At 49.6% G+C, this 16,011-nt stretch overlaps 1 protein-coding gene across 1 annotated transcript; it reads right to left on the reverse strand.

Moving 5' to 3' along the window:
- Positions 1–715: 715 nt before the first annotated feature.
- Positions 716–14,010, reverse strand: ZIM3 (zinc finger imprinted 3). The gene is made up of 4 exons (XM_079119750.1): positions 13,925–14,010; positions 5,039–5,213; positions 4,575–4,673; positions 716–2,163 (listed from the first exon to the last, which is right to left on the reverse strand). Exons 2-4 carry the CDS (start codon positions 5,187–5,189, stop codon positions 920–922), a joined length of 1,494 nt encoding a protein of 497 aa, XP_078975876.1. The 5' UTR covers positions 5,190–5,213; positions 13,925–14,010; the 3' UTR covers positions 716–919.
- Positions 14,011–16,011: the final 2,001 nt, after the last annotated feature.

Here is a 16,011-nt window from a genome sequence, read left to right on the forward strand (position 1 = left end):
CCCCAGAAGGGTCCCTGAGTGGGCTGCTGTCCAGGGCTGTGCATGGACCCACAGGGTTATGGGAGATGGCCCCCCACCCCATCCTGGGTATGGCACCCAGTGTCCACCAGCTCTTCGTGTGCTCTGTGCACACCCGCTTCTCGTGGTGGGGTCTCGGTACCAGACAGTGGATCTCTCGCTACCAGTTACTTTCTTCCCTCTGGTTGCGCAGGAGTCAGCCTGGCCTGTGCCCAGATCCTCAGCCCTGTGGCAGAGACCTGACCCCAAAGGAGCCCAGGTTTCCTGCCCGCCCCTCTGAACACCTTTTCCTGCCTCACTGTGACAGATGGATTCCAGGAAATGGGAAGCTCAGGGTTTTCCTCCTGCCCATCTAGAGAGAAAGGTTGCTGAGGGAGGCAGGGAGGGGTGGAGGCCGAGAGCAGATTTCTTCCTTCTCCTTTCCCATCTCTGTGCTAAAGGGGCAATCTCTCACCTGGGTTTCTAAGTTTGTTTTGTTCACTTAACAGAAGAGCTCCAGATGACATGTGTGAGCCTGGCAATCTCTGACATGACCATCTCCTACTTTCTCTACAAGCAGATTATGCCCCACAGTGAAAGTGTCTAAGTTTCAGAGGAATGGACAGCACTGGCCATTACTCACTGGCCATGAAGGGTTTTGTCACATTCTGATTATTGTTGTATATTCAGTATTTGCAAGAGTTCGTTACACTTAAGTGCCCCTAGGTTAAATCCCCAGTACCAAATAAAATAAAACAAATAAACAAAAAACAACTAACAAGCAGAATCCGCTGAGTGCATAAGCCAGATGTGTTTCCAAGGAGAGGCAGACGTCCTCACTGCCCCCACAGTGGCCTTCGGGCTGCGGGCCATCTGGGGCCAGCTTCCGGGCGCCGCCCAGGTGTCCTGCCTGCCAGTGTGCTCACTGTGCTCCGGGCTCCGCCCTGGGGTGAACCCGCCTCTGGTGCTTCACGAGGTAGGAGGCGTCGGCGAAGGCCTTCCCGCACTGGGCGCACACGTGGGGCTTGCGCCCGGTGTGCGTCTTCCGGTGCAGGCGGAGGCCCAGCTTGCGGCTGAAGGCCTTCCCACACTCGGCGCAGCGGAAGGCCTTCTCGCCGCTGTGGGTCTTCCTGTGCGTGAGGAGGTTCGACTTCTGCAGGAAGGCCTTTCCGCACCTGTCGCACCGGTGGGGCTTCTGCCCGGTGTGGATCCTCCGGTGCTGCAGGAGGTTCTTCTTCTGGTTGAAGGCGCTGCCACACTCCTTGCACGCGAAGGCCCGCGCTCCGGCGTGGATCCTCTCGTGGTCGACCACGTTGGACTTCTGGGCAAAAGCCCTGTTGCACACGCGGCACCGGTAGGGCTTCTCCCCGGTGTGCGTCCGGCGGTGTCTCAGCAGGTCTGACTTGAACACGAAGGCCTTGGCGCAGTCCGTGCAGCCGTGGGGCCTCTGCCCCGAGTGGACCTTCTGGTGCTGGGCGAGGGCGGACTTGAGCTTGAAGGACTTGCCGCACTGGCCGCAGCCGTAGGCCTTCTCGTCGCTGTGGATCTTCTCGTGATTGATGCGGGCGGATTTCCAGGAGAAGGCCTTGCCACAGACCCTGCAGGCGTAGGGCTTCTCCTGGGCGTGCGTCCGCTGGTGCTGGACCAGGTTCGGCTTCTGCTTGTAGGCCTTGCCGCACTCGGAGCACCGGTGCGGCTTCTCCGGGGCGTGCGTCTTCTGGTGCGTGCGCAGCCGGCGTCGCTCCCCGAACACTCTGCCACACTGGCTGCACGCGAGGGACCCCTCCTCGCCAGGCACCCCCGGGCGACCCTGAAGGCCCGACTTTGCGCTCAACGACTCTCTGCAGGCGTTGCATTCAAAATGCTTCTCCACACCTTTGAAGGGTTTGTGGCCAATTGATTTCCCACATCTGTTACATTTATGAGAACTATTCTCGTCTTTCCTATCTGAACGATATTTTAAGTGCCTTCCACACAGGTCTCGGTCTCGGAGCCTGTGTCTGGAGGGAACCTCCTCTAGGCTCAGTGCAACCATCTCCTGGTGTGGGGTGCCTCTCCGCCTGCTCCTGGTCAGCACTTGCGTGTCCACCCACGCAGCTTCTCTCTGGGGATTCCTCACCACAGCCGGTGGCCTCCAAACCTGCCCCTCGAGGTCCCAGACTTTTTCTAAAATGGAATACAAAGAAATGTTCAGGGTGAAACTTTCCTCCCACATGAGTGAGATGAAACACCAATCAATCTACTGTAGTCCCTTTGACTCCAGACGCCTGGCTGAGGGTAACAGGACTGACTGCCTTCGTGGGCAAGGCTGAGGGAGGAGATGCCGTAAGATCACGGTGGGCACAACCACAGCTGTGCTGGTCAAGAACTAAGAAAAATGGGCGTGTGGGCCGTGGGATCACACCCCCGCAATGCCAGCAGCTCAGGCAACTGCAGCAGGATTGCACTTCAATGTCAGCCTAAGCAACTTGGTGAGACCCCCATCTCAAAATAAAAAATAAAAATGGGGTCTGGGTCGCATACGAAAACATAGTAAGAAGATAGTACACCACGATCAAGTGGGGTTCATCTGGGGAATGCAAGGTTGGTTCAACATCCAGAAATCAGTAAATGTAATTCATCACATCAATAGACTAAAGGTTAAGAATCATGATTATTTCAATAGATGCAGAGAAAGCATTCGACAAAACACAACACCCCTTCATGCTCAACACACTAGAAAAAATAGGGATAGTAGGAACATACCTCAACATTGTAAAGGCTATTTATGCTAAGCCCACACACACTTCAGTCAGAGCACTCATTTCCGAAGTTTACAAAGAACTTAAAAACCTTTACACCAAAAATACAAAGAACTCAATCAATAAATGGACTAAGGAAATGGGCAGACACTTAACAAAAGATATACAGGTGATCAACAAATACATAAAAAAGTGCTTGGTATCTCTGGTAATTAGAGAAATGCAGATTAAAACCACCCTAAGATTTCATCTAACTCCAGTTAGAATGGCTGTTATCAAGAACACAAGCAATAATAAGTGTTGGCATGGATGTGAGGAAAAAGGCACACTCATACATTGCTGGTGGAGTTGCAAATTGGTACAGCCACTCTGGAAAGCAGTATGGAAATTCCTCAGAAAACTTGGAATGGACCCATCATTTGACCCAGCTATCCCACTCCATGGTGTATACCCAAAGGACTTAAAATCAGCATACTACAGTGATGTGGTCACATCAATATTTATAGCTGCTCAATTCACAATAGCTAGATTGTGGAACCAACCTAGATGCCCTTCAATTGATGAATGGATAAAACTGTGGCATATATACATAATGGAATATTAATCAGCTATAAAGAACAATAAAATTCTGGCATTTGCTGGTAAAGGGATGAAGTTGGAAAATATCATGCTAAGTGAAATAAACCAATGCCAAAAGACCAAAGTCCGAATGTTTTCTCTGATAAGTGCATGACAATATATAACAGTGGGAGATGGCGGGGGGAAGAATGAAGGAATTTTGGATGGTATAGAGGAAAATGGGGCGGGAGGAGTGGGGGACAAAAGGTAGAACAAGAAAGACAGTATTACCCTAGGTAGATGTGTGATTACACGAATGGTGTGGATCTACATCGTGCACAACCATAGAAATGAAAAGTTGCACCCCATTTGTGTACAATGAATCAAAATGCAGTCTGTAAAAAAAGATCTTAATAAAAATAATAAATCAATAAATAATAAAAAGCAGGGTCTGGGGAATGTGACTCGGTGGTTAAGTGCCCCTGGGATCAGTCCCCAGTACAAAAAACAAACAAACAAACAAACAAAAAAAAAAACAAAAAGGAGAGGCGGGTGGGGTGTGACTCAGGGGCTCAGGGGTAGAGCACCCCTTGGTCATCCCCAGTACTGCAAAAAATCGGGAACGATGTGGGCGCAACGTTAGGAGGTGACCCGCTGGCTGCGGCGAGGAGGGCGGTGCAGGGCCGCAGCCCCCGCCTCTGCGGAGCTCGGCCTCCTGCAGCCCCGCCGCCTCTGCCCCCTGCAGTCCTGTGAGGACGCGGGTCTCAGTGAACTCCGAAGTCGACAGGTTGCTACATTCATGAATAATTCTACACTTTTGAGTTGACTTGTTCACCTGAGTCTAGATTTCGTTTCTTTAACAGGTCCAAATATGAAAGAAACCCCAAGGTACGGGATCTGAGGACAGAACTCGAAACTGTGGGCAGGAAGCGCACAGATACAAATGACCCTGAAACAACGCGAGAGTGAATCTCAGAAACTTGACTGAAGTCAATTGCCGCATTGCATCCAATGCGGGGACCCCTGAGCCCGGGCTGGGCGGGACACGCGCTCAGCTCAGCCTCGGGGCTGCTGGTCCATCTCCGAAGGACCCATCCGAGTAGCCGAGTAGCCGCAGCTGGCTGAGCAGCGAGAGCCGGAGAACACCGAGAACAGGGAGTTGAGGGAGTTGAGGCGGTGGCGCGTTCCCCACTCGCCGCCAGAGGGCGCCGCCCCGCAACCAGCCCGCGGAAGGCGCAGGCTCCCTGCGGCCGGCGGCAGGGGGCCCCTGCTACCCACCTGTGCTGGGGCTCTGCACACCGGCCTCCGCCGGCCACGGCTCCTGGCCTCGCTCCAGCCTCAGGATCACGTCGGGTGGGGTGGTTTCTTCTCGGCCTGCTAGGGAAAGAGCACAGAGCTTGGTGTTTGTTTTTGCATGCGAGTATGTGAGATGGTGTATGAATGCCTGAGTGTGCCTGTGGATGTGAGAGTTTGTATTGTGATCATGAGTGTGTGTGTGTGTTGCATGATTGTGTCGTGTGATTGAGTGAGAGTTGTGTGTGTTGTGTGATTGTGAGTTATGTATGAGTGAGCGCGTGTTAGTGTTGTGTGATCACGAATGAGTTTCTCTGTGTCAGTGTTGTGCAGTTGAGTGTGGATTGTGTGAGTGTGGTGTGCGTTTGTATCTCACGGAGGAGCCTTGCAGGGCCTCGGGGTGCCGTGTCTCTAAGGCTCCGGGTTGTCACTGCCAGGAGCCCGCTCACCCAGGAAGACCAGGTTGCAGTAGTTCTCCAGGGTCACCTCCTGGTACAGACGTCTCTGTTCGGGATTCAGACACTGCCACTCCTCCTGGGTGAAGGTCACAGTGACGTCCTCGAAGGTCAGCCCTCCCCGTGGCTGATTCCCCATCTGCATAAAGACGCAGTGGGGTCCCGAGGCCTGGAACACAGCATACAGGACTTGTTTCCGCTGAGCCAAGCTGACTATGGACTTGCGGGTACTCTGCTGGGAGGCCAGCTGGCCGAGGAACCGCGGGGCCCAGGTCTGCTCACCCTCCTGCCGCCTGCCCTTCCCTTCCCCGCCACTATCCCCCGGTGCTGTCCCCTTTCCAGAGCATGGCCATACCCCCACTCGCCCGCTGCGTCTAAGCGGGTCTCTTTCAGTCCGTCCCACAGCCAGCGTAGCGGCCTTCTTGCGTTTGGGGAAAGAGGATGTCCTCCACCTGGACCAGCGTCCTGAAGCGTCCACCACATCCCTGGCACACCCCGCCACGCCTGCCCCCTCGTCTTTCCTACGAACTCTGCACCAGCGTTTAGGCCCACCCGATGGGGTAATGCCTGTGCTCCAAGCCCAAAGGGCTGGCCCACGCTGTCCCCCTGGACAGACTCCGCCTGGCACCTAAGAACCCACCGCTTCTGCCGTCAAGGTCGGATCCCAGCACCAGCCTCGACTTGGCAGGAGAGAAAACGCGGCTGCCCGCCCGGGCGCCTGCGGCTGGCTGCGCGCAGGAATCCGGGTTCGCCGATTCCCAAGCACACCAGCCTGTGCCTGGAGCCGGAGCGGCAGATGCGGGAGCCCGTGCCAGGTGCGCGCAGGCCAAGTGGCAGGACGCAGCCAGGGGCAGCAGCTGCGGCCGCGCGAGGACCCGCACACCTTGCGCCCAGCAGAGGGCCGGCTTGCGGCCCCGGCCAGGCCTTTGACCTCACGTGAAGTGTGTGGGCCCCGCCGCTGGGTCCCGGGAAGCCCCCTGCCCTGGGCTTGACTGCCGGGGCAGCAGGAGCCACTGCTTCTGAGGGCAGAACAGACCCAGGCTTCCCAGCCTCCCTCCTGCACAGCTGCAGGACCTGCGCATGTTCAGTTTTGATAGAAAATGAGAAATCAAAGTGGGGTGAAGGTACAGAAGGCAGGAGGAAAACATGCCAAAACCCTTGCAGGGCTGGTTAAACTTCGGGGTGCGCGACGTGCTCCTCGGGATGACCTGGATTTTTAGTAGAGCTCACTGGGGGCGCGTTCACTTCCTGGCCTTCTCGAGCTGAGATAATCTTGGGGACACAATGGAGCCATGGAAATAAAGAGTCCGTCTCCGGTGTAGCGCTCCGCACGCCAGCCAGCGGCCGCCTTCCTCCCTCCTGAGTCTCACGAGCTCCTGTAGAGCACCCGCCTACCCCGGCGCTGCCATGCGCAGGTCCTGCAGCTGTGCAGGAGGGAGGCTGGGAAGCCTGGGTCTGTTCTGCCCTCAGAAGCAGTGGCTCCTGCTGCCCCAGCAGTCAAGCCCAGAGCAGGGGGCTTCCCGGGACCCAGCGGTGGGGCCCACACAGCATGAGACCCCATCCCGCAGGGAAGCCTCCCCAAGTCACAGGGACTCCTGGGTTCTGTGTCCCTGCTGCCATCTGTGGTCAGTGAGCAGGACCACAGCCACTGGTGGAGGTGCCACCTGAGACACAAGGGCAGAAGAGGAGAGCCCTTAGTGCCTGTGGACCCTTGGGAAGCCCTCCCCTCTGCCTCCAGGACCCCATCTGAACAGGAGGTGCCCTCACTGTCAGGGTCACCGATGTCAGAGTGCTGTGCTGTGCTGTGCAGTTCCCAGGCCTCCTGTGAGTTCACGAGCTCTAGGAGCCTGCAATTCTACTTCTAATAACTTGCCTTAGAGATCCAAGATGGCGGACTAGAGGGAGGCTGCCTTCCTTGTGGCTCCCTACCTCCCGTTTCAAGCAGAGGACATCTGTTTCTTGGTGAGGCAGTTTTTGCTACTTATCCATCCCCTGCTGTTTACTCCATTTGTCCACTGCCATCACCTGCAGTCTGCTAGCATATCGACTACTTTTTGAGTGCAGATTGCTCACTGTCAGATGCCTATCATCCGCCATTTGCCTGCCTCTTGCCTGTCCATCGCCTGCCTTTTACCTACCCATCACCCAACTCATGAGGTTCATCTCCCTGATCATCTGGCAGCAGTCAGCAGACTGACCACAGACCACCAGTGAGTGCCAGTTGCCTGCTGTTGCCTGGAAGTCCACTGTCACAGGACCTGCAGGTTTGGTTACACATCGCTGCCACCACTTTGAGAAAATAGCCAGGACCTGTAGGACTCCTGGCTGGACTGACTGAGCCCCGTCTCCAGGATCCCTCAGCCCAACAGATCACTCCCTGCCTCTAGAGCCCCTGGAGCAACTCACTACTCCCCACCGCCAGGATCCAGCAAGCAGACTGACCACACCCCACCTCCAGCAGACCATGTCCACACCCTGAGCTGCAGCTCCCCATTTGCCAACACATTTTGAAGCCAGAGCGGCCATCTTGGATAATCCTGGAAGCCATATCTCCCATCTTTAGGTGGGGCAAATCCCATCCTGAGATGCCTGCTGGAGGCTTGGGGCTCATTGTCAGGTACTTCTCATGCATCAGGCTACTGAAGACTGGGAGGTTTCATTACTATATGACTGTTATACTGTAGATTTTCTTTTTTCTCCTTATTGAGCAATTTTAAGTTTATTTCTTTACTTTTCTCGCTCTCCTTTCCTTTTGTTTATCTGTTCCCTCAGAGTCTCTTTCTCCCTTTTTGCATGCTAACAACCAACTTCTTTTGATTACACTCTCACTCTTTCTATTTTCTAGAACTTCTATATATTCTTTTCTTATCCCATTAACAGCTACATCCTACATCCCTCTGCATCCTCTTTGTCCTTCATTAGAAACTGCAGACCTTATTGCAAATCTGTTTGTTTTACTGAAGATAATATTTGAACTCATTCTGTTTATTATGAAAATATTGTTATTGTCCTCATAGGGGCTATTTGGTCTAGGATTGAATAGTGTCTGAACTGGGCACTGCCAATATTGATCTCTCCTTAAAGAAAAGGTTTTGAAAACCTGTACGGTCACTGTAAGCCTAAACTGCAATGCCCCAGATCTGCACTGCTAGAGGGGAAGATACATGAACAACATGAAAAAACAAGGGAAGAAAATGATCCAAACAAATCTAGATTCTATATTAATAGAATCCAGTGACAGTATGTTAGAAGAAATGTCAGAAAAGGACTTCAGATTATACATGATTAAGATGATTCATGAAGCAAAGGATGAGATAAGAGAACAAATGCAGGCAATGAATGATAATACAAATAAGCTGAAAGACCAACTGCAGGAAGCAAAAGATCTTTTCAACAAAGAGATAGAGATTCTAAAAAAAACCAAACAGAAATCCTTGAAATGAAGGAAACAATAAACCAAATTAAAAAAAAAAAAACACAATGGAAAGCATCAGCAACAGACTAGACCACTTGAAGACTGAACCTCAGACAATGAAGACAAAATATTTAATCTTGAAAATAAGATGGTAAGAAATCATGAACAGAATCTCCAAGAACTATGGGACATCATGAAAAGACCAAATTTAAGAATTATTGGGATTGAGGAAGGCACAGAGATACAAACCAAAGGAATGAACAACCTATTCAATGAAATAATAGCAGAAAATTTCCCAAACCTGAAGAATGAAATGGAAAATCAAATACAAGAGGCTTACAGAACACCAAATGCACAGAATCACAACAGGTCCACACCAAGACACATTATAATGAAAATGCCTAACATTCAAAATAAAGAAAGGATTTTGAAGGCCGCGAGAGAAAAGCATCAGATTTCATATAGGGGGAGACCAATACGGATAGCAGCCGACTTCTCAACCCAGACTCTAAAAGCTAGAGGGGCCTGGACCAACATATTTCAAGCTCTGAAAGAACATGGTTGCCAACCAAGAATCCTATACCCAGCAAAACTAACCTTCAGATTTGAAGATGAAATAAAATCCTTCCATGATAAACAAAAGTAAAAAGAATTTACAAATAGAAAATTTGTGCTACAGAATGTTCTCAACAAAATATTCCATGAGGAGGAAATGAAAAACAACAATGGAGGTCAGCAAAGGCAGGAACTACCTTAGAGAAAAACCACTCGAAGGAGAAACCAAGCCAACTTAAAAACCAAAAATAAGCCAAATGACTGGGAATACAAATCATTTCTCAATAATAACCCTGAACGTTAATGGCCTAAACTCATCAATCAAAAGACATAGACTGGCAGAATGGATTAAAAAGAAAGACCCAACAATATGCTGCCTGCAAGAGACTCATCTCATAGAAAAAGACATCCACAGACTAAAGGTGAAAGGATGGGAAAAAACCTACCACGCACATGGACTCAGTAAAAAAGCAGGGGTTTCCATCCTTACATCAGATAAAGTGGACTTCAAGCCAAAGTTAGTCAGAGGGATAAAGAAGGACATTTCATACGGCTTAAGGGAACCATAAATCAGGAAGACATAACGATAGTAAATATTTATGCCCCAAACCATGGTTTATCCCTGTTCATCAAACAAATCCTTCTCAATTCCAGGAATCACACAGACCACAACACAATAATTCTGGGTGACTTTAACACACTGCTGTCACCACTAGATAGATCTTCCAAACAAAAACCGAACAAAGAAACCATAGAACTCAGTAACACAATCAATAACCTAGACTTAATAGACATATATAGGATATTCCATCCATCAACGAGTGAATTCACTTTCTTCTCAGCAGCACACAGAACCTTCTCAAAAATAGTCCATGTTATGCCACAAAGCAGCCCTTAGGAAATGCAAAATATAGAGATACTGCCTTGTGTTCTACAAGATCATAATGGGATGAAATTAGAAATCAATGACAAAATTAAAAAAAAACAAACTACTCCAACACCTGGAGACGAAATAATATGCTATTGAATAAAACATGGATAACAGAAAACATCAGGGAGGAGATAAAAAAATTCTTAGAGGTCAATGAGAATGACGATACAACATATCAAAATCTCTGGGACACTATGAAAGCGGTACTGAGAGGAAAATTCATTGAATGGAGTGCATTCCAGAAAAGAATGAAAAGTCAACAACTAAATTACCTAATATTGCATTTCAAGGTCCTAGAAAAAGAAGAACAGAATAACAGCGAAAGTAGTAGAAGACAGGAAATAATTAAAATCAGAGCTGAAATCAATGAAATTGAAACAAGAAACAATTCAAAAAACTGACAAAACAAAAAGTTGGTTCTTTGAAAAAGTAAACAAAATAGACAAACCCTTAGCCACACTAACAAAGAGAAGGAGAGAGAAAACTCAAATTACTAAAATTCGTGATGCAAAAGGAAATATCACGACAGACACCACTGAGATACAAAACATAATGAGAAGCTACTTTGAAAATCTGTATTCCAACAAAATAGAAAGTACCGAAGACATTGACAAATTTCTAGAGACATATGCTCCTCCCAAACTGAACCAGGAGGACATACATGATTTAAACAGATCAATATTAAGCAATGAAATAGAAGAAGCCATTAAAAATCTACCATCCAAGAAAAGCCCAGAACCAGACGGATTCTCAGCCGAGTTCTACAAGACCTTCAAAGAAGAACTCGTTCCAATACTTCTCAAAATATTCCAGGAAATAGAAAAGGAGGGAACCCTTCCAAACTCATAGTGAAACTAGTATCACTCTGCTATGAAAACCAAAGACAAATCACGGAAAGAAAATAGACCGATATCTCTGATGAATATAGATGCAAAAATCCTTAACAAAATTCTGGCAAATTGCATACAAAAACACATTAAGATAGAAAGTGCCAAATGTCCTCTCAGGGGCGATGCCATCACATTTAAGAATCGCTGATCTAAGCCCAGCCTGCTGGTGGTGCACAACTGTAATCCCTGTGACTGGGGAGGCTGAGGTAGGAGGATCACGGGGTAGAGCCCAGCTCAGCTCTTAGCAAGATCCTGTCTCAAAATAAGAAATACAAAGGGCTGAGGGTGTAGATTAAGGTGGAACACCCCTGGGTTAAATCCTAGTACAAAAAAAAAAAAAAAAAAAAAGAACCAGTGACCTATTGTAACCCCTTCTACCTCATTTTGTCCCATCGTCCCAGAGATAGAACACCTATAAAACGTTAAAGTCTGCTGCATGGCCATGCCTGTCATCCCAGCAACTTGGGAGGCGAAGGGAGGAGGATCATGTCCACAAGACCAACTTCAGCAACTTAGCAAGACCCTGTCCCAAAATAAAAATGCTAAACGGGCCATGGGTGTGGCTCAGTGGTAGGTTTCCCTGCATTCAGTCCCCAGCACCGAAACAAGCAAGACTCCCCAAACTTAAGTACAGTATGGACTGTTTAATATAATCAACAATATAATTAACATACTATAATCAATCAGTATAAGATAAGCTCTAGTTGATTTCGAACTTGTTTTAATGCAGCTGTGTCAATTTCAACAAAATATCTTCAGAATTGGAAACTTGGGGCTTAATGGGTTTTAAGATTTATGTACATCTCAATGGGACTGAGAAGGAATATACAATGTTCCAAAGTAAGTGATTTAAGAAGGGTTGAGGGTCTCTGGGGTAGACCTTCCAGGAGCTGGAAGGGCCAGGGTGGGAGATCTGGGGCCTGGAGCCGGGAAAGCGGCTCCATGGTCAGCAAGGCCAGGGCACCTTCCTTCCTGGCTGTACTGGGACACGTCTCTGCCTGGATGAGTCCAAACTCCACTGTCTATTCACTGGAAGACCTGGGGCAAGTTTCTCAACCTTTCTGGGCCTGGTTTCTTTTTCTTATAAAATGCTTACCTTTAAATTGTATGGGATGAGCCAGGCACAGTGGCTACTCCTGTAATCCTAGTGGCTTGGGAGGCTGAGTCAGGAGGATTGCAAGTTTAAGGCTAGCCTTGGCAATTTAGTGAGACCCTGTCTCAAAATAAAAAGGGCTGGAGATGAAGCTCAGGAGTAGCGCACCCCTGGGTTCAATCCCTAGCTTCCCAGTTCCAAAAAAAAAAAAAAAAAAAAAAAAAAAAAAAAGAAAACAACAACAGAACAAGATAGCAACAAAAGTAAGTCCTGCAGTTTAAGCCTGCACTGTCCAAACCCAGCTGCCTTGAGAAATCCTCCTTCCTGCACACCAAAAGGGTGTTCAGTGTTCCCATCTCCTGTGCTTTTTAAAAAGACAGGGTCTTGCTAATTTACCCAGGCCTCCAACTCCTGGGCTCAAGCGATCCTCCCGCCTTAGCCTCCTGAGTCGCTGGGGCTGCCCAGTGCCCCGTGCCTAATGTCTGCATGGCTTCAGACACTAGGAACTCTAGCAGCTGCTGGTCCAGCCAGGGTACCACCTCTGTGCACCCCTCCTGGGCCAGGGCCAGCTCCCTGCTCCCCCAAATTGTGATTTCTATTTGATTCTAAATGTGTATTCATTTCCCCCAACCGTATATTGACACTTTTGCATTTTTAAGGAGAAAATTATGCAATAGAACCCACTAAATTTGCGTCTGCTGCTGTATATCACATTAATCCATGCACCTGGGATGTCCTTGTTTTTTCTGTGATTCTGCAGTGGTTCCAGAAAGCACATGGCAATTAGCAGCGCACAGAAGACTCCCATCAATGAATTGATCTGGAGTGGATCGGCCAGCACGTCTGGGAGAAGGCCGGAGGACCAGGAAGGCTGGCTTCAGGGCAATGCTGCAGACAGCGCTGAGGTACTGCATCAGGCAGCCACTGGCTTATGCCCCTGCTATCTCAACCCGGTGGAGCAGAGGTCAGGGAGAAGCAGATTAATAAGACCCATCAGCTTTCTGACCTCCCCTAAACAGTGAGAAAAGAGAAAGGCCGAAAACAGTCCAACAAGCTGGCCTTAAACTTGCAATCCTCCTGACTCAGCCTCCCCTAAACGGTGGGAAAAGATAAACGCCGAAAACAGTCCAACACGGAGCTCACCGCTACACAGCGACCTCAACACCCTGGAAGACCAGCTCTCCCGCAAGCCCCGGGGGAGGCCAGCACGCATGCGCGCCCCGCCCAGCGCGCCCGGGGGACTTGTCCCGGGTAGAGGGAGTGGGTTAGCATTGACATCTTCCGTAGAAAGGTTTTCAGAGCCAAGCATGGCAATCCCAGCGACTCTACAGAGCCAGGCGTGGTGACCACGCCTATAATCCCAGCGATTTGGGAGGCTGAGGCCTGGAGGACTGCAAGTTCAAGGCCAGCCCCAGCAACTTCACGAGATCCTGTCTCAAAATAAAAAATAAAAAAAGTGCTGGGATGTGGCTCAGGGTAGTGCACCTCTGGGTTCAATCCCCAGTACCGGTAAATGCATTTTAAAAAGAAGTAGAAATAAGAGACCAATTTAAAAATCAATAGACACATCTCATCCCCAGAAATCTAAAAACAAAATTAAGAGTAATCTTGGGTCAAGTGGAAATCAATGACCTAAATAAACAATAATTTGAAAATCAAATCAGAAAGAAACAAAAACTAGAAAACAATACTTAAAGATACTTTTTAAAAGTACACTTTTTGTACAGGGGTTGAACCTAGAGGCATCCCACCCCTTTCACAAATGGGATTTTAACACAGGGTCTCTTTAAGTTGCCCAGGTTCCTCTTAGGCGTGTGATCCTCCTGCCTCAGCCTCCCGCGGAGCTGTCATTACAAGCGTTCGCCACCCCGCCCAGCTAGAAATACTGTTTTTTAAAAGACCTTCCACACATTATTCCTCTGGAAGATACTGGAGGCGTTATTTACAAAACGACAATAAACCACGAAAGATGGTTCCAGAAAACTGAGCATCTAACCTGGAAAGGCCAAGCGGAGACCACAGGACCGCAGATGTGCGCCAGCCCAGCCTCCAGGCTGAGTCTGCAGGACGGCGGAGGCTCCAAGGGGGACGTGCCCTGCAGGACAGAGGACAGAGTGAGGATTCCGAGGGTGAGACGGACATGGGGTGCGAGCAACGAGAAGGCTCAGCGAGCTCAGCGGCTCCTCGGGGGAGGGAGCCTGGGAGAGACCACGGGGCAACGAGGAGCTCGGAGCAGAGACCCCCCTGGCGGCCAGAAGGGAGGCCCGGAACGCAGCCGCCGTGCTGGAGCCGGGCAGTCCCGCCCCAGCGCCCCTGGACGGCCGCCCCTTGCAGGAGCAGATTTGCGGGCGCGGGGTGCAGGCTTATGACCCCTGAGCCCAGAGACCGGAGGCCGCGGTGGGAGGACTGCCGTCAAGTCCAGCCCGGGGAACCTGGCCCGACCCCGCCTCAAAATGGAAGGAACCGGGCCGGGTGTGGCTCAGGCCTTCCAGGGAAAGCTTACCTCCAGGGAGCCGCTGTCGGCCAGGGGATGCAAGGAAAAGGCGAGCACTTACACCCAGAGGGCCAGCAGGCGGGCGAGCCGACGCGCTCAGCCCCCGGCCTGTCACAATCCCGTCGGGGCAGCCAGCTACGCCCACGGCCGCAGCCCCATCCACCCCTTCAGCCCCTCCCGGCACCCGATTGGTTCCTCAGTCTCCCCGGCAAACACTGCCGCACGAGCTCCGATTTCACGTGTCGTTATTTTTTGGTACGGGGAATTGCACCTCGGGGTGCTCTAACATCGAGCCACATACCCAGTCCTTGTTATTTTATTTATTTAATTATTTTTGAGACAGGATCTGGCTGAATTTCCTAGGTTGACCTAAAACTTGCCATCCTCCGGCCTTAGCCTCCCTCGGGCTGGGATTATAGGCGTGCCTCACCACGCCTCGGCTAAGAGTTGCAATTTTAACAGCCTTATTTTAAAATCTGTGCAATCTACTTCTGCTGTGCATTAAAATCAAAAACAAAACAAACAAAACCCTGGCTCTGAGGACGGGGTTGTGCTCAGTGGTGGAGTACTCGCCTAGCACGCGTGAGGCCTGGGTTCCAGCACTGGGGAAAAACCAAATAACAGAGCACCTTTGTTTAAGCCGGCTTTGGCCTTGGTGGCTCGCCTATAATCCCAACTCCTGGGAGGCTGATTCAGGAGGCCAACAGGTTCCATACCAGCCGGACAACTTAGCGAGACCCTGTCTTTAAACAAATAGACAACAAATCAAACACAGACAAAAACACCACTGGGTTCAATTCCCAATACTGCTTAATAAATACAATCTGAAAGTCCTGGCTATGGGTATGGCTCAATATGCATGGCCACCGCCAGGACCCCAGGGTAGGGTCCTCAGCCCATGTGAAAAAATCCATGAAGCAAAATCTTCCTCTTAAATTGAATGAGTGAGCATGAAGGGTTTTGGTTGAGTCTGTTTTTAGGTGTGGCTTGCCAGTGAACTTCCAAGCAATGCTACTTCAGCCTAACAAATTTAAAATTTAAAAAAATGGAAATAAAAAGTGAGAAAAACATAAGCTTTATCCAGTGTTCTGAAGTCAGTTAAGGCAACAGCGGAATCTCACAAGATATTGTATTTTTTAACCTCAACATCAACATTAATTTTCCATGTAAAAAAAATTCAGAAAACAAGCTGGAGATGGTGGTTCAGGCCTGTAATCTCAGTGACTCAGGAGGTTGAAGCAGGAGGATCACAAGTTTGAGGCTAGCCTCAGCAGCAATTTAGCAAGACCCCATCTCCAGATAAAAAATTTAAAAGACTGGGATGTGGCTCAGTGCTAGAGCACCACTGGGCTCAATTCCCAGGACAAAAGAAAAAAGAAAAGAATTTTTGAATGAAACTTTCAAAAACTTTTATATAAAAATGAAAACGAAAGCTAAAAATAACTATTTTTACACACTTCCTCTGCCTCTGGTTGAAGTCCTTTCCCTCAGCGGCTGTAGGCGAGGAGAAGGGCGAAGGAACAGCTTACATGACTGCTGTGTCACTGGACCTGGTAGGGACGCCTCCAGGTCCCCCTTCCCGTGAGAGT

The sequence above is a fragment of the Sciurus vulgaris genome (assembly GCF_902686455.1).
Source record: "Sciurus vulgaris genome assembly, chromosome: 17".
NCBI classification, from domain to species: Eukaryota; Metazoa; Chordata; class Mammalia; order Rodentia; family Sciuridae; genus Sciurus; species Sciurus vulgaris.

Bases quoted from the DNA above. Each gene is read 5' to 3' on its own strand.
- ZIM3 (XM_079119750.1), bottom strand. From the start codon at position 5,189: ATGCAGATGGGGAATCAGCCACGGGGAGGGCTGACCTTCGAGGACGTC. The intron at 4,674-5,038 runs GTGAGCGGGCTC...CTCTTTCCCTAG, and splicing joins CTGCAACCTGGTCTTCCTGG to CAGGCCGAGAAGAAACCACC. The intron at 2,164-4,574 runs GTGGGTAGCAGG...ATTCCATTTTAG, and splicing joins TGTGCAGAGCCCCAGCACAG to AAAAAGTCTGGGACCTCGAG.